Below are 22,790 nucleotides of genomic sequence, written 5' to 3' on the forward strand. Positions count from 1 at the left end.
GGTCCTAAATCTTTTATTTTTTAATCCAAGATGCACTCAAGGCTCTTGCGTTGCATATATTCTCATGTCTTTGAGGCTCCTAAGGAGACTGTCCCATCCTTCTGCCCCCTCATGTCACCTCGTCACCCTCACACATATGTGCACACAGCCACCAGCCCTGGAGGTGACGCCCATGACACTGCCTGCTGGGTCCTCCTGGCCTGGCTTCGCTGGCCCCCCAGCCCTGTGCAACCATGTGGGGCTGGACCCGCCCACACCCTGCTCCCCTCCCCTCTGCACTCTCCCCGCCCTCTGTCTCTGCCTAGAGCTCCTCCCTGAGCCCTGGGAGTCCAGCCTGAGGGTCTCCTGGCAGGAAGTCTTCCCTGGTTCCCGGGGGAGAGTGAGTGCCCCTCTCTGGACCCCACAGCCCCGGGATGCCCCACCTCCTCAATCCCCACTACCAGTGTCTGTTTAGGGACCCCTCTATCCCCGTCCCCTCAGCAGGCAGGGAGCTTCTGAGAGGCAGGTCCCAGCTTGCTTGTCCCCTGTGTCGTCAGCAGTGACACAGGGCTGAGACCCAGGACTCAGGCTGGGGTGGATGGAGTCAGTGGATGAGTAAGATGAGGCCTGTGAGGGCCAGGCCACCCAGGAGTGGGCAGAGCAGCCACTGGACTCTCTCCTGCCCCAGAACAGCCGCTCAGTGGGGGGAGGCCTCAGGCGTGGAGGCCCGGAGCCTGCTCAGCTCTACGGGATCCGCTTTGACATCCTCGTCCCTGGGCAGGTAGGGGCCAGGCTGGGGCAGGTGGGGTGGGCAGGGGTGAGGGGTGGGAGGAATGACAGCCACAGGCAGAGAGGCTCAGCCCAGGTCTCTCTCAGGCAGGGAAGTTCGGGCTCATCCTCACAACCCTCGCTCTGGGCACTGGAGCGGCCCGGCTGGGTGTGGTGAGTCTGACCATCCTGGCTCCCTCTAGCTGCTGGCAACCATGTGCCCCTTGAGTGTACCCCCGGGCTCTCAGGGCTGACACTGAGTCTTGGGGTGAGGGCTGGGGAGGCGGTGGGATGGCAGTTTGGGGGCCAGGCCGTGTGTCTGCTCTGCCTCTCCCAGATCACCCCCTTCTGTGACCTACTGCTGTTGTACGTGGATGGAGAAGCCCATTTCTACTGGAGGACCAAGCATGAGGAGGGGGCTGCGGGCCTGCCTGACCCTGGGCTACACTTTGGAGGATGGTGGCTGGAGCCCCGCCCTGCTGTCCTCATCTGCAGGCAAAGGCCCCAAAGGGAACTGCCAACCCTGAGCAGACAGGCGGCTTCCCCACCCCCACATCTGGCTGCCCAGGTGCCTTAGACGGGGCCCAGCACCTGTCCCCACTGCTTCTGCTGGGAGCTGGACACCGTCACCAGGGTGGGACTGGCACCCACTCGCTGGCCCATTCCTGAGGCCTGTAGCCTTTCTCTGCTGGTTGGGGGTTGAGGACTGGAAAGGTTGGGGGTCCAACTTTGGCTACTCATGGCTGAAGCCCTGGCAGGACCAGGGCAGAGGTGGGGGGAGAATTCTACCCTTCAGCTCCCAGATAGACTGTCCCTCCCTGAGCTCCAGCCTCGGCAGGTGCTGCCTGGGGACCACAGAAGCCAGTTTTGTGTAGAGACTGCAGGGAACAGATGCAGGGCCCTGGTCCAGTGGGGCTCCGCCTGGGGCTGGAGACGCTCTCCCAGGCCCCGTCTCCAGTGTTCCCAGCAGCTCCCCGCTCTCCAGCTGTCCACCACACTGGCGGTGGTCGCCTCTGGGCCTGCCTGGCTCCCAGCCCTCCTCCCCCTGCTGGCACCCTCTGACAGGGAGAGCCCCTGCCCTCTCAGCTGCCCCGCACTGGGGTCTGTGCAGCCAGAGTCCAAGGCCAGGGAGAAGGCAGCCTGACAAGAGGAGCTGTGGCAGCTGCTCTGTGCTGGGTTCCCAGGTCAGGGCCCCTCCCAGCTCTGGGCCTCATCCACGGAGCGAGGAGTGTGGTGGGCAGATGATCCGACCTCCTAGGACCCCATTTAAGGGCACAGGACCCTCTTGGGCCCATACCTGCTCAGCTGATGAGTACCAGCCCCTTCCTGGTGCTAGCTTTCGGGCTGTGGAGGGCTGGGATGGGAGCAGCAGAGGGGCTGAGTTGGTGGGCATGGGGTCCTTTGGGTCCTTCTGTCTGTCTCCTTTGTAACCCCCAGCCCAATGCCCTGGAACCTGCTCACTGGGCTCCTGGGAGCCATGGGGTGGGGAGGCTGTATATCTGGACACATATGTCACTGCTGCCCAAGGTCACACCCAAGAATATGTCTGGGCAGCTGCCTACTCCAGCCAGAGCAACTGCACGAGGACCACGCTCTGACCAAGACCCCAGTGGGAGCCCAGGGGCTGGAGAGAATGTCCCTAACAGAGGACACGGGGCCCCCAGCAGGCTGACCTGGTTCAGGCTCTGGAATCCTCCTGGGGGCCTAAGTCCTGCCTGCTGGAGAATTTCCCCATGTCCTGGGCCCACGGTCAGGAGGGGAGGGATGGGGCTGCAGGAGCCAAGCCAAGACCCCTCTGGGGCCTGGGAACCCCCAAAGATGGGGTCCCATTGTCACCAGGTAGGCTGAAGGTACCTGGAGCAGGCCCAGGCACTTGTGTCCCCACAGGCACACGTGTGTCCCACCCTGAGCTTTTGTCACAAAGCCCTGAGGGAGTGGCAGGGAGAGACGCCGCTGGAAGCTGCTGGCCGCCCTGGGCTGGGAAACAGCTGCTGCCTCAGTCTGCACGTGGATGCATGCCCAGGGGACCATGTGGGCCATGTGGGCCTGTGCCTGAGAGATGTATGTGCCCGGGCAGGGAGCCCTCTCCATCCAGGGCAGGCCTCAGGATTGCCCTGCTCTCTGGGGGCTCTGGGAAACCGAGGGAACCCTGGAACTGCACTGCCCTTTCTAGGTGGCCTCCTTGGGGTCCAGGCTCTGCTCTCTGGATCTACCCCGAAGGGGACATGTGGGGAGCCTGGCAGGGAGCCTGGCCCCGCCCTGTCAGGGACCCCTCTATGCCTGGTATGTGTAGCTCCCCTGTGAGCTGGGCAGAGGGCACTGGCTTGAGGGCAGAATCCCAGGACCGAGGTCTGGCCATGTCCCTGGCTCAGGGCTGTCCCAGAACTGGCACCCTCACCTTATAGAACCTTGTCAAATGTGCTGTAGGTTGGAGATAATCATCTGGTTCCTGGGGACAGGTAAGGACTAAGGATCACAAAGACCCCACAGTGGACACAGCAGCAGGCCACATTGCTGGCCGATCTGTTATTATTGTGGATCCTTGGGACTCGGGCCTCTTCCCTGCCCGCCCTACTCCACCTGCTCAGGTAGCTGGAGTTGGTCGTAAACTGGAAGACGCTGGGCAAAGAGACCCCCACACCAGCGCTGCCCATGGCCCACTCCCCAAGACTCAAAGCTTGGCACCTGGGCTAAGGTCCTGAGGTCCTGAGGACCCCCCAGCATGGGCAGGCCTGCAAACCCAAGCTACCCCAGATAGAGGGGCTGCCAGCTTCTCCGGCCTCCCAAGGAGGTGGGGGAGGGCAGTCAAGTCCCAGTAGTCCTCATGGACTAGAGGGCTGCTCCGTGAGTCTGGGCTCCTGGGCCGGTGCCTGGCTGGGGGACTGCAGGGCTGGCACCATCTCCTCCAGGCTGCCGTGTGTGGCAGTCAACCCCGGCTGCTCCCGCTGGTTCTCCTTGCTGTGCCAGATGCCATAGCCAAAATACACCACAAGTCCTGCAAGGGTGGCATAAGCCTGAGGGGCAGGTCCCAGCCCTGCTTCCCTGTGTGCCCTCCTCCTGCAGCCCCCTGGGGTCCCAGCCTGGCCCCCACTCACCAATCAGCAGCCAGATGGACAAGCACAGCCAGGCCACGTAGCTCAGCTGCAGCATGAGGAAGATGTTGAGGAGGATGCTCAGGGCGGGAGTCAGGGGCACCATGGGGACCTGAGGGGACAAGGGCAGGGCTGGGCTGCAGGGAAGGGCTGCTGGCCCAGGGCCTGATTTCTCAGGAGTCCACAGAGCCTTTCTCTGCCTCTGGAGATTCTGGAGACAAGGGCCCACCCGCCATGCAGAGAGAGGGTTGTGGGGTACTGGCCTCCCCCACCCTGCGGCCCTGGTGCATCCTGCCACGGCAGAGGAGGAAGGGGCGAAGGGAGCCAGCTGGGCTGAGCACGGTGGGTGCTGGCTGGAGGAAGTACCTGAAAGGTGTCCTGCCGGTGCTGTTGCTGGTGGGCCCCCAGGACGAGAAGACTGAGCAGAAACGTGGCGGAGCTAAGCAGGAGCAGCAGGGTGTAGCCCCAGGGCGGGAGGTGCAGGGCCGAGTCCCCGAAGACCAGCACGCAGTCCAGAGTGATGGCTGAGGCCACCAGGACACCGAGGGCCCAGGCCACAGCGACTCCAGGCCTGCACCCACCCAGGAAGCGGAGGTAGGGCCTCAGGGCTGGTCGCAGCTGCCCGGGCTCAGGGGCTGAGGTCTGCTCTCTGCCCACAGGGCTGCCTGGGCCCTGAGAACTGGATGGAGGGGACTTTCGGAAGCGTAGCATGATAATGCTAATGGTCAGGACAGTGAGGACCAGAAGTGTTCCAATAGACAGGAAATGGACCAGTGCCTGGAGGTCCAGCAGCAGCGCCAGGAAAGCCATGAGAATCCCGAACACCAGGAGGCTCACCACAGGCACTCATGTCCGGGGGTGCACGCGGGCAAACACCTGGAAGAAGAGCCCGTCGGCAGCCATGGCACAGAGCATGCGTGGCACGAACAAGAAGATGGTGAGCAGGAGAGTGGTCATGGCTGTGGAGGAGGGTGGGAGACTGGTCACCATGGTGCACAGGCCCATCGGGGGCTGCTGCTGGGGACTAGGGCATGGGTGGCCCCTTGGGAACACGGGCATGAGTTTGTCTGGGCTCTGAGAGTGGGTGCTGGATTGCTCCCCCTCACCACCCAGGAATGGGACATCCCTAGTTTAGGTGACAGACCCACTGGAGAATCTGACGAGGACTGAATCCCTCTGCCTGGAAGGATCTGGAAGCACATGCCCAGAACTGACATTCCGTGTATGACTGGGAGGGGCGGTGAGTGCTCCCTCCCAAGGTGTCCAGGTAGAGAGTTTAATCATGGGCCCAGGATGCAACTGGGAGCACAGGCCCCGATGGAGATGTGTGCCCTAAGCCTCCAGGGGTCCCACCCCTCTGTTCCCTCCCACCTTGTTCAGAAGAGCCCCTTACCACAGATTGCACCAGCTGCCACGATGAAGGCCGCCCAGCTATAGCCCCGCTGGAGGAAGGAATCAGCAAGGGCTGAGTTAGGGTCTAGGCTGTGCCAGGGCACCATGAGGGTGAGCACAGTGGAGACAAGGATGTTGGCACCAGCCATCAGACCAACTGAGATAGCGATGGCCATAGGAATGGCTCGCTTTGGGTTCCGGGCCTCCTCGCTGGAGGAAGCAATGGCGCCAAAGCCCACAAAGGTGTAGAAGCAGGTGGCAGCACCAGCCATGACGCCAGAGAAACCAAAGGGTGCAAAGCCGCCCTCCTCAGCACTCCAGTTGTGCGGGCGGGCCAGGACAAACCCCAGGATGATGATGAAGAGGATGATGGCCAGGCTGATGGCAGAAAAGGTGTGGTTGAGCCAGGAAGAGACACGGGCTCCACAGCAGATGAGAGCCAAGACCAAAAGTATGATGGCAGCAGCCAAGAAGTCTGGGTACCGGGCCAGGATGGGCAACTGCCAGATGGCCACATGGGCCTCAGTGAAACTCTGGATGCGGTGGCTAAAGATGACATCCAGGTAGCTGCTCCAGATGCGGGCCACGGCGGATCCACCAAGGAGGCACTGGATGAGCATGATCCAGCCAACGAGGAAGGCCCACAGCTCACCCGTGAATACATAGGTGAACAGGTAGGCAGAGCCCCTGCAGGGCACACGCACTGCAAGCTCCGCGTAGCATAGGGCTGTGAGCAGGGAGGCCACAGCGGCCACGCTGAAGGACACAAGCATCGCAGGGCCAACCATCCTCTTGGCCACGGTGCCTGTGAGCACATAGAGGCCAAAGCCCACCATGCCACCCACACCCAGCAGTGTCAGGTCCAGTGTGCTCAGGCAACGCCGCAGTGATGTCTCTGTGGTGGGCTCCTCCGGTGTTTTCCGCCGGTTCAGCTTCTGGCAGAAGCGTGCCAGGCTGGAGGTGCTGGGCAGCCCCCGGGCCATGGTGGGCAGTTGAGAGGAGCACCAAGTCAGCTGCTGGCACCTACAAGGATGAGAGGGGAGTGACAGGTTTCCCTGGGTCCTGACCAGCCTTCAGTCCTTGCTCTGACCCTGCCCTGGGGACCCAAGCCTGGAACCACTGGCAGCTGGAGGCCTGGATGAGGCAGGCTCAGGGCCTGGCAGCCGGGTAGGCAGGAGGCCACAGGGAAGTGTGGGGATCCCTTCGGCTTGCCTCTCGAGCAAGGGACTGGGTGTTTGGGAGGGGTCCTGAGAGTGGGGAGGGGACAGCCCCAGGGAGCCAGGCTAGGAACCCCTCCTGTGCTCTGGGATCCCAGAGCACATTGGAAACCTGAGGCTTCCCAAGAATGGGGCCAGGCCTCCAGGACCCAGGATTGGAGTGATGCTGTGGCCCTGGGCTTCACCCAGGTGGCCACCTGACCTCAGACAGTGATGTTCATGCCCCATCCCCTGCCTTCCAGTTTGGTCTATCATTTCACCCCACTGGGAGTGGGGGGCACCCTGAGCCCTGCGCCCAATGCCAAGGCCCTGCGTCCCCACCCTGCACCTTGACACACTGTTGCTTCACCAGTGCCAGAGAAACTTTTGCCACACCGCTGTCCCTAGGTACCCTAGGCTTCATGACCTCTCTGGCTGAGTTCAACCACACAGGACTTGCTCTGAATCCCCTGCTGTCCCCATTGCTGCCCCTCAGCACGCTGGGCCTGCTCCACCCCTGGGTGCCAGATCCAGCACTGGACCCTGCCTCACAGTCCCACACGCACTCAGCCCACCCTGCCCACACCTCACACGGTCAAGACAAGAGCTCACCAGGTTCTGGGGAAGCCCTATGACTGTGCCTGGCTCACAGATGAGGAAGCCCAGGCCACAGGGTAACTGACTAGCCCAGGTCACCAGGGTGGCCTCAGGAGGTGGGTGGAGGCTAAGGTCCAGGTCTGGGAGGGATCTGGAGCCCACCCAGTTAACACTGCTGCTGATACCCTACATGATTCCTCATCCTAACACACAGACCCCACCAGCTGGGCACCATCCAGGCCCCTCGACCCTGGGAGGTGTTGGGGCTGCGGGAGTCAGGCAAGACGCTGGTAAGATGAGGGTCTGAATGTGGCTGAGAGGCCCTGGGCAGTCCCTGACCTCTGGCACAATGGGATGGCAGTAAGCCACCCTCACCCACTGACAAGGGAGCGCCCGGCTGTGGGGAGTGTTCTGTAAATTGGCAGAACTCATGCTGGCTGTTCTGAGCTTCCAGCTACAGACAGTGTCCTGAAAGGAGGCAAGCAGAGCCCTGGGGACGACCTCCAGCCCTCCAGCTTAGGGCACACCTAGGGGCCCTCAGACATCAATGGCAGCCCCTCCCAGCCCAGGAGCAACTGTCAAGCCTAGGGGACCCAAACAATGGCTCCCTACTTGTGGATATCTGTGAGAGGTGTCATGGACTGAGCATCTGCTTCATGCCAGTCCCTGCATCATGGGGACACATCACATGTCTGGTCACGTGACCATCACAAAGCCCCGAGGCTTATTTATTCCTGGGGCTGAGGGGTCTTTGTCCTTCTGCTCTTTCCACTCCTTTGAAAGTGGAAAGGCTGGTGTGACAGGGTGTGAACTTGTTTACAGCAAAATGAGGACAATCCATCCGAGAAAAGCAAAACCAAAACAGTCATCCTCTTCCCCCAGAACTCTCTCCATGTTGTCAGGTTTCTATGTGGTTTGTGGGATAGGACGTTAGGGGCCTCTACAGGCTGTCTGGCTCAGCAGGCTGGTGACAGAGTGGTGGACTCCCAGGCAAGATGGTGCCACTTGGAACACTCTGCCTTAGCCAGCCCCTTGCTCCCTTCTGGTATGTGGCTGACACTGTCTTGAGGGGCTTCTCAGATGGGCTCCCACTTCCTGCAGGGGTGACACCTCCCGCACCTCGCTCCTGTGTGGCCTCAGCATAACTGAGCAGATGCTCCTTGCTCTGAAACGCCTTCACAGAAACCCAGAAAAATGCAGGAGCTCCCCCAAGGCCTGACTGATGGCCACATGAGAGCTGTTGTGCAGGGTTTCAGAGCACTGACTTTTCATCTACCCAGAGAAGGGCTCTCACCACACCCTCTTCACAGGCTCCAATATCCGATGGGTATTCGTGGTCAAGTGTGGTCGACGCAGTAAACTGTAAACTTCTAGGGACATGGCTGGGCCAAGTGCTGGACCCCAGTGAGCAAGGCAGTTACACTGAGAAACACCTAGAGATGCAGTGAAGAGAAAGCACCAAAAATACAAGAAGAAGAGAGAACACTTCCCACCTCATCCTACACAGCCAGGAGCACCCTGACACCAAACCCAGCAAAGACATCACAAGGAAAGAAAACTACAGACCAACATCTTTTATGAATATAAATGCAGAATTGCTCAACTGAGTACCAGCAAATTGAATCCAGCAACATATAAAAATTAGCAAGTAGGATTTATCCTAGAAACGCAAGATTGAATTAACATATGAAAATCAATGTAGTATGCCAGACTAATCGAATAAAGGACAAAAACCACACCATTGTCTCAACAGACACAGAAAAAAGTCAACAAACCTGGAATAGAAGGGACCTCCGCTCCCCCCCAAACTGACGAAGACCATCCACGAAAATCCCTCGGCTGTTGTGCTCAGTGGTGAGAGACCGAAAGCTTTCCCTTTGCTCAGGAACAACATCGGGAGGTCCTCTCACCACTTGTATCCAACATTTTACTGGAGGCTCTGGCCATGGCAATTATGTGAGAACATGAAATAAAAGGAATCCAGGGGCCGGCCTGGTGGTGCAGTGGTTAAGTTTGCACATTCTGCTTCTTGGCAGCCCGGGGTGCGCCAGTTTGGATCCTTGGTGCGGACATGGCACTGCTAGGCAAAAGACATGCTGTGGTAGGTGTCCCACATATAAAGTAGAGGAAGATGGGTATGGATGTTAGCCCAGGGCCAGTCTTCCTCAGCAAAAAGAAGAGAATTGGCAGTAGTTAGCTCAGGGCTAATCTTCCTCAAAAAAAAAAAAAAAAACCCGTAAAACAAAACAAAACAAAAAACCAACAAAACAAAACCAAAAGGACTCCAGGTTGGAAAGGCAGAACTAAGACTATCTCTAGCCTCGGATGACATGATCTTTCCTAGACAACATACTAAGGAATCCACACAGAAATATTAGAACTAATAAACCAATTCAGGAAAGGTGCAGGACACAAGATCAATATACAAAAACCAATTGTATTTCTATACGTCTACAATGAACTATCCAGAAATGAAATTAAGAAAACAATTCTGCCTACAAAGCATCAAAAAAATTTATGTATAAACATATTTAGAGTAAATTTAACATAAGAAATGCAAGACTTGTACACTGACAACTACTAAATATCATTGAAAAAAGTTAAATAAGACCTAAATAAGTGGAAAGACATCCCATGTTCATGGACTGGAATACCTAATATTGTCAAGAAGGCAATACCCCCCAAATTGGTCTGCGGATTCAGTTAAATCTCTATTAAAATCCAAAATGCCTATTTTGCAGAAATCATCAAGTTGATCCTAAAATTCATGTGGAGGTGCAAGGGACCCAGAAGAGCCAAAACAATTTTGACAAAGAGCAAAGTTGGAGGACTTACATGTTCTGATTTCTTAACTGACTATAAAGCTACAGGAATCAAGACAGTGTGTTACTGACATAAAGATAGACATAGATCAATGGAATAGAATTGAGAATTCAAAAACATGGGAAAATAATTTTTAAAAATTTATGACCAATTTAAAATTATGGCCAATAGATTTTTAAAAAATAGACTTTATTTTTTTTTACAGCAGTTTTAGGTTCACAACAAAATTGAGCAGAAGGTGGAGTTCTCATATTCCCTCAGCCCCCACACATGCACAGCCTCCCTGACTATGAACATCCCCCACCAGATTGGTACATTTATTATAACTGATGAACCTACAGTGACACATCGTTATCACCTAGTCCATGGTTTACATTAGGGTTCACTCGGTGTTGTACATTCCATGGGTTTGACAAATGTAGAATGACGTGTGCACACTATTACAGTAAGCCCTAAAAATCCTCTGTGCTTCACCTCTTCATCCCTCCTCCCCACTAACCCCTGGCAACCGCTGATCTTTTCACTGTCTCCACAGTTTGGCCTTTCCAGAAGGTCATAGAGTTGTAATCGAATCATACAGTATGTAGCTTTTTCAGATTGGCTCCTTTCACTTAGTAATATGCACTTAAGTTTCTCCTTGTCTTTTCATGGCTTGATAGCTCATTCATTTTTAGCGCTAAATAATATTCCATTGTCTGGATGAACCACAGTTATTTATGCATTCACCTACTGAAGGATATCCTGGTTGCTCCCAAGTTTTGGCTATTATGAATGAAGCTGCTGTAAACATCCGTGTGCAGGTTTTTGTGTGGACAGAAGTTTTCAACTCATTTGGGTAAATGCAAGGAGTGTGGTTGTTGATTCATAGGATAAAACTATGTTCAGTTTTGTAAGAAATTTCCAAACTGTCTTCCAAACTTGCTGTGCCATATTGCATTGTCACCAGCAATGAATGAGCGCTCCTGTTACTCTGCATCCTCAGCAACATTTGGTGTTGTCAGTGTATTGGATTTCTGCCATTCTAACAGGTGTGTACTGGCATCTCATTGTTGTTTTAGTTTGCAATTCCCTAATGACATAGGATGTGGAGCATCTTTTCATAGGCTTATTTTCCAACTGTACGTCTTTTTTGGTGAGGTGTCTGGATATTTTGCCCATTTTTAATTGGGCTTTTGGTTTTCTTATTGTTGATTTTTAAGAGTTCTTTGTTTATTTTTATAACAATCTTTCATCAAATATGTCTTTTAGAAATATTTTCCCCCTAGTCTATGCCTCATCTTCTCGTTCTCTTGATGTCCAATTCCTTTTTGACAAGAGTGCCAAAACAACTCAATGGGGGAAACAATAGTCTTCTCAACACACTGCAACAACTGGATCTCCACATGCAAATGAATGAAGTCAGACTCCTACCTCACACCACATGCAAGTATTAACTCAAAATGGATCAAAGACCTAAATTGATGAGCTGAAATTGTACAAGCAGACCTTGGAGATATTGTGGTTTCAGTATCAGAGCTCTAGAATAAAATGAATGTCACAGCAAAGTGAGTCACATGAATTTTTTGTTTCCCAGTGCATATAAAAGTTTTATTTACACTGTACGGTAGTGTATTAGGCGTGCAATAGAATTATGACTAAAAAAAGAATTACAAACATTAATTAAAAAATACTTTATTGCTAAAAACTAACCATCATCTGAACCTTCAGAGAGTTGTAATCTTTTTGTTGGGGAAGAGTCTTGCCTCGGTGTTGATGGCTGCTGACTGATCAGGGTGGTTGTTGCTGAAGGTTAGGATGGCTGTGGAGATTTTTTCAAATAAGACAACAGTGAAGTCTGGAACATCGATAGGCTCTTCCTTTCACAAACAATTTGTCTACAGCCTGTGATGCTGTTTGGTAGCATTTTACCCACAGAACTTCTTTCAAAGTTGGAGCCGCTCCTCTCAAACTTTGTCACTTCTTCATCAACTAAGTTTACGTAATATTCTAAATCCTTTATTGTCATTTCAACAATCTTCACAGTATCTTCCCCAGGCTAGATTCCATTTCAAGAAACCACTTTCTTTGCTCAACCATAAGAAGCAACTCCTCATCCATTAAGTTTTGTCTTGAGATTGCAGCATTTCAGTCACATCTTCAGCCTCTACTTCTAATTCCAGTTCTCCTGCTATTCCCCCCACATCTGCAGTTACTTCCTCCACTGGAGTCTTGAACCCCTCAAAGTCATCCGTGAGGGTTGGAATCAACTTCTTCCAAACTCTTGTTAAGGTTGGTATTTTGACCTCTTCCTACAAATCATAAATGTTCTTAATGGCATGTAGAATGGTGAATCCTTTCCAGAAGGTTTTCAACTTCCTTTCCCCAGATCCATCAGAAGAATCACTATCTATGACAGCTATAACCTTATGAAATGTGTTTCTGAAATAAAAAGACTTGAAAGTGAAAATTACTCTTTGATTCATGATCAACATTACTGCCCAGATCCTGCAGGATGGATGTTGTGTTAGCAGGGACGAAAACAGCATTATTCTAATTATGCATCTCCGTCAGACATCTTGGGTGATCAGGTTCATTGTCAATGAGCAGTAATATATTGAGGGGGAGTCTTTTTTTTTCTGAGCAGTAGGTCTCAACATTGGGCTTAAAATATTCCACAAACCGTGTTGTAAACAGATGTGCTGTCATCCAGGCTTTGTTGTTCTATTTATAGAGCATGGGCTGAGTAGATTTAGCACAATTCTTAGGGACCCTAGCATTTTCAGAATGGTAAATAAGCATCGGCTTCAACTTCAATCACCAGCTGCATTAGCCCCTAACAAGAGAGTCAGCCTGTCCTTTGAAGCTTTGAGGCCAGGCATTGACTTCTCCTCTCTAGTGATGAAATTCCTAGATGGCATCTTCTTCCAACAGAAGGCTCTTTTATGTGCACTGAAAATCTGTTGTTTAGAGTGGCCACCTTCATTAATGATCTCAGCTAGATCTTCTGGAGAACTTGTTGCAGCTTCTCCATCAGCACTTGCTGCTTCACTTTGCACTTTTATGTTATAGAGATGGCTTCTTTCCTTAAATTTCATGAACTAACCTCTTCTAGAGTCAACCTCTTCTTCTGCAGATTCTTCACTGGCTCAGCCTTCATAGCATTGAAGAAAGTTAGGGGCTTGCTCTGGATTAGGCTTTGGTTTAAGGGAATGTCATGGCTGGTTTGATCTTCTATCCAGAACACTAAAGTTTCTCCATATCAGCAATGAGGCTGTTGTGCTTTCTTATCATTCGTGTATTTACTGGAGCAGCACATTTAATTTCCTTCAAGAACTTTTCCTTTGCATTCATAGCTTAGCTAACTGTTTGGCACAAGAGACCTAACTTTTGGCCTATCTAGGGTTTTGACACGCCTTCCTCACTAAGCTTAATCCTTTCTAGCTTTCGATTTAAAGTGAGAGACATGCAACTCTTCCTTTCACTTGAACACATAGAGGCCACTGTAGGGTTATTAATCGGCCTAATTTCCACATTGTTGTGTCTCAGGCAATAGGGAGGCCTGAGGAGAGGGAGAGAGATGGGGGAATGGCTGGTGGGTACAGCAGTCAGTACACCCACAACATATATCAATTTAGTTTGCTGTCTCACATGGGCACAGTTCGTGGCACACCAAAACGATTACCATAGTAACATCAAAGGTCACTGATCACAGATCAGTATAACAAGTTAATGATGATGAAAACCTTCAAACATTGTATTACTGAAATGTGACACAAAGACCCAAAGTGAGCAAATGCAGTAGGAAAAATGGCACCGATAGTCTTGCTTGATGCAGGGTTGCCACAAACCTTTGATGGGGTTCAGGGCAGGCCACCCGAAGATGTGCCACTCTTTTATGCAGATTATTTTGAGCTGAAGACAATCAAAGCTCAGAAGACTCTGGAAGATCATTTGACCTTCCCCCAAATTGCCTAAAAGAATTTAAGAGAGAAGAGCCTGTCCCAGGAGGGGCTCTTACCATGGATAATTCTAGGTGTGGGGGGCAGGGAGGCATCTAGCAAGGGCCATTGTATCCAAAGATCTCTTTCGGGTCCCATTGTCTATAGATGGCACAACACAAACATTTGTTTACCACATATGAACTCTGCTCATCTTCTTGTAAATTGTCATCTCCCCCTTTAAAGTCTCAGACCTTTATCTCCCTCTCCTTAACTCAGAAGGACACATGCACCTCATTTTGCCTGACTGTCTTTGGAATTCTTCCTGCTTATGTGAGTTCCTCAAGTACATGTATTAAACTTTGTTTGATTTTTTCCAGCTAGCCTACCTTATATCATTTTTAATTCTTTGACCAGCCATGAGAACCAGAAGGGGAAAAGGGGAGAAATTCCTCCTCCTCCCCTGCACCTTAAACTTGTAAAAAATGCAATATCTGCAAAGCACAATAGAATGAGATATGCCTGTAATAGCTGTTATGATTAACATAACATTAACGTCAAATTAACGTTTGTTAATTAGAGCCCTGGGGGTATTGGATGGTAAGCCTTGGTTCATCAAAGACCACAAAGTTATCAAAATAGAGAAGTTTGTTACAGGTCCTGGAGAAGGTCCATGGGATACCTTGAGGGGCCGCACCAGGAGGTTAAGGCAGAGGGCAGGCGGAGAGCAGGGCAGGACCTGGGGCATATGCCTCTATTGGGGTCCACAGGTGGAGTGCTTTGGGATTGTCAGGCTAAGTCTGGATTGGTCAATTCAAACCGAGAAGAGGTTTTGGTAAGTCTCACAGGGCTGTTATCTAAGGGGTGCGCAGGGGGAAGGCCCTGAGAGACAGAGAGAATGCTTCTCACAAGGGCAGTGGTGGAAGCCATACCAGAAACTTCCATTGACTTGTGACTCTGCCGGTGGTTATCTAGGGTGTGCACTCTCAGGAGAGAAGTGCTAGAGTCACTTCAAAGGCCCTGCAGGCTGCTTGTCCACATGAAATGGATGCTGAGGCAGCAACACTATGGAGAAGTTTAGCTAAACTCCCAGGAAACTCTTAGAAGAAAACATAGGAGTAAATCTTCATGACTGCAGATTAGGCAATGGCTCCTTTCTTTCTTTTAGTTTTTACTTTTATTGAGGTAACATTGGTTTATAACATTGTATAGGCTTCAGGTGTACAACATTATAGTTCAACATCTGTATACACAACAGCGTGCTCACACCAAAAGTGTAGTTTCCATCCATCATCCTATAATTTACCCCTTTTACCCATTTTGCCCTCCCCCAATCCTTTCTTTAAATATGACAGCAAAAGTTCAATCAATCTAAGAAAATGTAGATAAGTTGGACTTCATCAAAATTAATAACTTGCATGCACAAAGTATACCATCAAGAAAGTGAAAAGAAAATCCACAGAATGGGAGAAAATATATGCAATCATATATCTGATAAGGGGATTGTATCCAGAATATATAAAGAACTCTTTTTTTCAATTATTTTGAGGTCATATTGCTTTATAACACTGTATAATTTCAGGTCTACGTTATTATCTATCAGTTTTTGTATACACTGCATTGTGCTCCCTACCAATAGTCTAGTTTTTAGCTACCACCATACATATGCACCTTTTACCCCTTTTGCCCAGCCTTCCACCCCTTTCCCCGCTGGTATAACCACTAATCTGTTCTCTTTATCTATGTGTTTGTTTATCTTCCACATATAAGTGAAACCATAAGGTATTTGTCTTTCTCTGTGTGGCTTATTTTGCTTAACATGATACCCTCAAGATCCATGCATGTTGTTGGAAATGGAACAATTTTGTCTTTTTTATGGCTGAGTAGTATTCCATTGTATCTTCTTTATCTATTCATTCACTGATGGGCACTTCAGTTGCTTCTACATCTTGACTATTGTGAGTAATACTGCAATGAACATGGGGGTGTGTATGGTATTTGTATTGTTGTATTGTTGATTTCATGTTCTTTGGATAAATACCCAGTAGTGGGATAGCCAGATCATATCGTATTTCTATTTTTAATTTTTCGAGAAGATTCCATACTGTTTTCCATAGTGGCTGCACCAGTTTGCATTCCCACCAGCATTGTATGAGTGTTCCCTTTTCTCCACATCTTCTCCAACATTTATTATTTTTTGTCTTGCTAATTATAGCCATTTTGACAGTTGTAAGGTGATATCTCATTGTAGTTTTGATTTGCATTTCTCTAATAATTAGTGATGCTGAACATCTTTTCATGTGCCTGTTGGCCATCTGTATATCTTCTTTGGAAAAATGTCTGTTCATGTCCTCTGCCTATTTTTGATTGGGTTGTTTGTCTTTTTGTTGTTTTTTTGTTTGTGTTCTTTGGAACTTAACCCCTTGTTGGATATACAATTTGCAAATATTTCTCCTAGTTGGTGGGTTGTCTTTTCGTTTTGTTCCTGATTTCTTTTGCTTTTCAGAAGCCCTTTAGTCTGATGTAGTCCCATTTGTTTACTTTTTCTTTTGTTTCACTTGCCTGAGTAGACACGGTATTCAAAAAGATGCTTCTAAAACTGACGTCAAAGAGTGTACTGTCTATATTTTCTTCTGGGAGTTTTATGATTTCACGCCTTACTTTCAAGTCTTTAATCAATTTTGAGTTAATTTTCACGTTTGGTGTAGGATAATGTTCTACTTTCATTCTTCAGCATGTGGCTCTCCAGTATTCCCAACACCGTACATTGAAGAGACTTTCCTTTCTCCATTGTATGTTCTTGGCTCCTTTGTCGAAGATTAGCTTTCTGTAGATGTATGGTTTATTTCTGGGGTCTCACTTATGTTCTATTGATCGGTGTGTGTTTTTGTGCCAGTACCATGCTGTTTTGATTACTATAGTTTTGTAGTACATTTTGAAGTCAGGGATTGTGATGCCTCCAGATTTGTTCATTTTTCCAGGGTTGCTTTGGCTGTTCAGGGTCTTTTGTTGCCCCATATGAATTTTAGGATTCTTTGTTCTATTTCTGTGAAGAATGACATAGGTATTCTGCTTTGGATTGCATTGAATCTGTAGATTACTTTAGGTAATTTGGACATTTTAACTATGTTTATTCTTCCAATCCATGTGCATGGAAAATCTTTCCATTTCTTTGTGTCATCATCAATTTCTCTCAATAACGTCTTATAGTTTTCATTGTATAGGTCTTTCACCTCCTTGGTTAAATTTATTCCTAGCCATTTTTATTCTTTTTGTTGCAATTGTAAATGGGATTGTAGTCTTGATTTCTCTTTCTGCTAGTTTGTTATCAGGGTATAGAAATGCAACTGATTTTTGTAAGATGATTTTGTACCCTGCAACTTTGCTGTAGTTTTTGGTTATTTCCAATAGTTTTCTGATGGATTCTTTAGGATTTTCTGTATACAGAATCATGTCACATGCAAACAGCGAGTTTCACTTCTTCCTTGCCAATCTGGATAACTTGTATTTCTTTTTCTTGCCTAATAGCTCTGTCCAAAACATCCAGTATTATGTTGAATAAGAGTGGCAGAAGTGGGCACGCTTGTCTTGTTCCTGTTCTCAGAGGGATGGCTTTCAGTTTTTCCCCAGTGAGTATGATGTTGGCTGTGGGTTTGTCATATATGGCCTTTCTTATGTTGAGGTACTTTCCTTCTATACCCATTTTATTGAGATTTTTTAATCGAGATTTTAATCATAAATGGGTGTTGGATCTTGTCAAATGCTTTCTCTGCATCTATTGAGATTATCATGTGTTTTTTTATTCCTCATTTTGTTAATGTGGTGTATGACATTAATTGATTTGCAGATGTTGAACCATCCCTGTGTCCCCAGTATAAATCCTACTTGATCGTGGTGTATGATCCTTTTAACATATTGCTGTTTTCAGCTTGCCAATATTTTGTTGAGGACTTCTGCATGTATGTTCATCAGCAATATTAGCCTGTAATTTTCCTTATTTGTGTTGTCCTTGTCCAGCTTTGGGACAAGGGTGACATTGGCTTCGTAGAATGAGTTAGGAAGTGTTCCATCATCTTCAATTTTTGGGAATAGTTTGAGAAGGACAGGTATTAAATCTTCTTTGAACGTTCGGTAGAATTCTCCAGTGAAGCCCTCTGGCGCTGGACTTTCATTTTTGGGGAGGTTTTCAATTACTGTTTCAATCTCTTTACTTGTGATTGGTCTATTCAGATTCTTTATTTCTTCTTGATTAAGTTTAGGGAGGTTGTATGAGTCTAAGAATTTATCCATTTCTTCTAGATTTTCCAATTTGTGGGCATATAGTTTTTCATGGTATTCTCTTATAATCCTTTGTATTTCTGCAGTATCCATTGTAATTTCTCTTCTTTTGTTTCTAATTTTATTTATTTGAGCCTTCTCTCTTTTCTTCTTAATGAGTCTGGCTAAGGGATTGTCAACTTTCTTTAGCTTCTCAAAGAGCCAGCTTTTAGTTTCATTGATCCTTTCTACTATTTTTTTTGGTTTCTACTTCATTTATTTCTGCTCTAATTTTTATTTCTCTCCTTCTGCTGACTTTAGGCTTTGTTATTCTTTTTGTAGTTCTGTTAGGTGTAGTTTGACATTACTTATTTGAGATTTTTCTTGTTTGTTAAGGTGGGTCTGTATTGCTGTGAATTTCCCTCTTGACACTGCTTTTGCTGCATCCCACAAGAGATGGTATTTTGTGTTTTCATTTTCACTTGTTTCTAGGTATTTTTAAAAATTCTCTTTTGATTTATTAATTGATTCCCTGGTTGTTCAGTAGCATGTTGTTTCATCTCCACATATTGTGGCTTTCTCAGATTTTTTCTTGCAGTTGGTTTCTATTTTCATAGCATTGTGGTTGGAACAGATGCTTGATATGATTTCAATCTCCTTAAATTTATTGAGGCTTGTCTTGTTTCCCAACATATGGTCTATCTTTGAGAATGTTCCATATGCACTTGAGAAGAATGTATATTCTGCTGTTTTGGATGGAATGATCTCTATATATCTATCAAGTCCTTCTGGTCTAGTGTTTCATATAAGGCCACTGTTTCCTTGTTGATTTTCTCTCTGGATGATCTATCCATTGATGTAAGTGGGGTGTTTAGGTCCTCTGCTATTATTGTGTTGCTGTAATTTCTCATTTTATGTCTGTCAATAGTTGCTTTATGTACTTTGTTGCTTCTGTATTAGGTGCATACATATTTATATGTTATGTCCTCTTGGTGGAATGTCCCTTTTATCATTATGTACTGCCCCTCTTTGTCTCTCATTGCCTTTTTTATCTTGAAGTCTACTTTGTCTGATATAAGTATGGCAACACTTGCTTTCTTTGTTTGCCATTAGCTTAGTGTATCATCTTCCATCCTTTCACTCTGAACTGAGCCTGTGTTTGTCTGAGGTGTGTTTCCTGGAGGCAGCATATTGTTGGGTCTTGTTTTTTAATCCATCTGGCCACTCTGTATCTTTTAACCAGAGAATTCAATCCATTGATATTTAGAGTGATCATTGATATGTGAGGCCTTAATACTGCCATTTTATCTCTTGTTTTCTGGTTGTTGTATATTTCTTTTCCCTTGTATTTCTGACAGTCCTTTCAATTTGGTGGTTTTCTGAGTTTTCTCTTTATTTATGACTTGTATCTCTGCTCTGATTTTTGTTTAGTGGCTACCATGAGGTTTGTGTAAAAGATCTCATAGATGAGATAGTCTATTTTCTGATAGCCTCTCATCTCCATTAGCCTAAGCAGCTTTCATTCCTTTCTTCTTCCACTTCTGAGGTATTGTTGTCACAAATTATTCTGTTTTGTGTTCTGAGTTTGTGACTAAATTGAAGTGCTTATAAATATTTTTGATACTTTCTTTCCCATTATCTTTAATGTTATAATTGTGTGTTTGATAATCTGTTCTGATAAGGAGCTGCAACTTTCTGATTTTGTCTATCTCCCTGCTCAAAGCTTTGTAAACCTTGCCTTTTTGTTACAGGTAGGAGGGCTTCCTTCTTCATTTTTTGTAAGAGAGGTCCTTCAGGTTTTTTTTTTTATTTTATCTGGGAAAGCTTTTATTTCTCCATCATATCTGAAGTATAGTTTCACTGGATAGAATATTCTTTGCTGGAAGTTTTTGTCTTTCAGTATTTTCAATATATCATTCCATCTCTCCTAGCCTGTAAGGTTTCTGCTGAGAAATATGAGGAAAGCCTGATATGGGTTCCTTTATAGTTTATTTTATTCTGCCTTGCTGCCCTTAATGTTTTTTCTTTGTCATTCAATTTGCCAGTTTTACTATTATATGCCTTGGAGAAGGTCTTTTTGCATTGATGTAATTGTGAGTTCTATTGGTTTCATGTACTTGTAAGTCTAGTTTTTCCCCAGGTTTGGGAAGTTCTCAGGTATTATTTCTTTGAACAAGCTCTTCTCCTTTCTCCCCTACTTCTCCTTCTGGAATACTTATAATCCTTGTGTTGCTTTTCCTAATTGAGTTGGATATTTCTCAAAAAATTTCTTCATTTTTAAAAAATCTTAGTTCTCTCTCCTCCTCCACCTGAAGCATTTCTAGATTCCTGTCCCCTAATTCACTAATAACATCCTCTGTAATGTCAGCTCTATTTTTTATGATTTCTAGATTAATTTTTATCTCATTAATTGTGTCCTTCATATCCAGAATTTCTGTATAGTTTTTTGTAAGGGCTTCAATCTCTCTGGTGAAGTATTCCTTCTGTTCATTAATTTTATTCCTGAGCTCATTGAACTATCTTTCTGAGTTTTCTTGTAACTCATTGAGTTTCTGTATGTCAATTATTTTAAATTCTCTGTCATTAGGTTTGTAATTTCTGTGACTTCAGTATTGGTTTAGGGAGACTTGTCACTTTCCTTCTGCCCTGAAGTGTTACTGTCTCATGGTGTTTGATGAACAGATCCTTCACTGATGCATCTGTGGTGGTATCAAGTGGCAGATTCCACCTGCCAACATTGGGGAGGGGCAGGAGCTGTGTTTCTGATCCTGCCTTTTCTGATGGAAGTTGTGTGGGTACAGCTGCATTTCTGCAGGCTGGCTGCAGCCACTTGGTGGGTCACTCTTGTGGGGGTGGGGACTCTTTGCTCAGCAGGTGGGTTGTGTACATGCATGCCAACTCTGTGTTCATGGGTGGTTTGGCTGAGCTGCTCCATTTGGTGTGTGGGGTACCTTCATGGGGGCTGAGATGACACCACTTGCCACTTGGTGGGGAGTGATCTCTCAGGTGGGGCTGCCATGGCACAGTGGGGACTCCTGCAGGCCAGGCTACCACTCCAAAAAGATTCACATGTCTGGGCCGAGCTGCTCCTGCCTCCTCTTACAGTTGCATGGCCACTGTGTGAGGCTCTGCAACCTGGCTTGCTGCTACTGGGGAGTGGGTGGGGTGTGCTTATCTAGTTCCACTGCTTCTCAGGGATCCAGTCCACACACCTTCAGAAGTATATCTGTGTGGATCTCTCAGGATTCCTGTTGTGCTGTGTGGGGATCCTCTGTTGGTTAATGAATGTCCATTTAGTTGTAACTTTGAGGGAAGAAACAAAGGGAACAGCTCACTCTGCCATGATGCTGACATCATTCCCTATGAAGAACTCACAACTTAACAATAAAAAGATAAATAGCCCAATTGAGAAATAAGCAATGGATCTGAATAGACTTTTCTCTGAGGAAGATATACAAATGCCCAATAAGCACATGGAAAGATTCTTGGCATCATTAGTCGTTAGAGAAAAGCAAATCAAAACTACAATGTGAGGCACCCCCTAGGATGGCTACAGTCAAACAATCAGACAAGAATAAGTGCTGAAGATGATGTAGAGTGACTGGAACCCTCACACACTGCTGGTGGGAATGTAAGATGGAGCAGCTGATTTGGGAAACCACTGGGCAGTTACTTAAAATGTGAAACATGAAGTTACTGTATGATCCAGCCATTCTGCCACAGGTATGTACCCAAGACATGACAACATGTGTCCACACAAAAACTTGCACATGAATTTTCATAGCAGTATTACTCCTAGTAGCCCCAAAGTAGGAGCAATTCAAATGTCCACCAACTCCTGATGGAGAAATAAAATGTGAAATCTCCATACAATGGAATATTATTTGTCCATAAGAATGAACTAAGTAGTGATAAAACATGGATGAATCTTGAGAACATCACACTAAGGGAAAGAAGACAGTTACAAAGACCACATGTTGTCTGACGTCATTGATATGAAATGTCCAGAATAGGCAAATCATAGAGACAGAGAGTAGATCAGTGGTGGCCAGGGGAGGGGGGAGAGGGGAATGGGAAGTGACTGCTGTTGGATGCAGAGTTTCCTTTTGGGGGCTGGAAATGTTCTGAATTAGATAGTGGTGATGGCTGCACAATTCTGTGGCTATACCAGAACACACTGAAGCATACATTTTCAGTTGTTGAGCATTATGGTATGTGAATAAAGTTGTTATCAAAACAAAAGATGAAGCACCAAACTGTTTCTAAGAAAGAGCTCCAGGGGCAGGAAGGGCTGGGTGCCAGAGAGAGATGGAGCCTGGTAAACAGTGGAACAGAGTAAGAAGTGGGGAGACCAGTGCTTCCCCCAAGCTGGCTCCTTGTGTGTTACCTGATTGAGGATGTGGAATGTGAAACAGTCACTCATGTGTAAGGGCTTTAAAATGGAGCTGGGAGGCCATGAAGGAAATGGGTCTCATGCACGTCCTCATCCAGCAGAACATGAACTTCTGAACTGAGTAACGCTGCAAGAAACCTGCAGCCCCTCACAGTGATGGACTTTTGTCCCCTTCTAGCCAGCATTAGTAATTGATTATTTTTAGCCAAGAATAAATTTTGCTACCAACCCCAATTAACATTCTTTGTAATGCAAATCTTCTTTCTGTGCCTTTAAAAACCCCTGGCTTTTACTCCCTAGGTGGACACTGTTTTGGTTTCTACCTGAGTCTGTTCTCCCTGAATTACAGTTCTCTGATCCCCAAATAAATGCCTCT

The 22,790-nt window shown here is 47.4% G+C and overlaps 1 protein-coding gene and 1 long non-coding RNA gene across 2 annotated transcripts; one reads left to right on the plus strand and one right to left on the minus strand.

Moving 5' to 3' along the window:
- Positions 1-664: 664 nt before the first annotated feature.
- Positions 665-22,263, plus strand: LOC139084651 (uncharacterized). The gene is made up of 4 exons (XR_011542190.1): positions 665-760; positions 856-921; positions 1,085-5,905; positions 8,335-22,263. It is a non-coding gene; the product is annotated as an uncharacterized lncRNA (long non-coding RNA).
- On the minus strand, positions 3,570-14,551 carry LOC103541502 (cationic amino acid transporter 4-like). Its single transcript, XM_070628296.1, is given in 5 exon segments — positions 3,570-3,742; positions 3,843-3,951; positions 4,206-4,798; positions 5,233-6,254; positions 14,420-14,551. Coding segments are annotated over 5 exon segments (1,917 nt in total). The 5' UTR covers positions 14,440-14,551.
- Positions 22,264-22,790: the final 527 nt, after the last annotated feature.

This window comes from Equus przewalskii, chromosome 7, assembly GCF_037783145.1.
Source record: "Equus przewalskii isolate Varuska chromosome 7, EquPr2, whole genome shotgun sequence".
In the NCBI taxonomy this organism is placed as follows: Eukaryota; Metazoa; Chordata; class Mammalia; order Perissodactyla; family Equidae; genus Equus; species Equus przewalskii.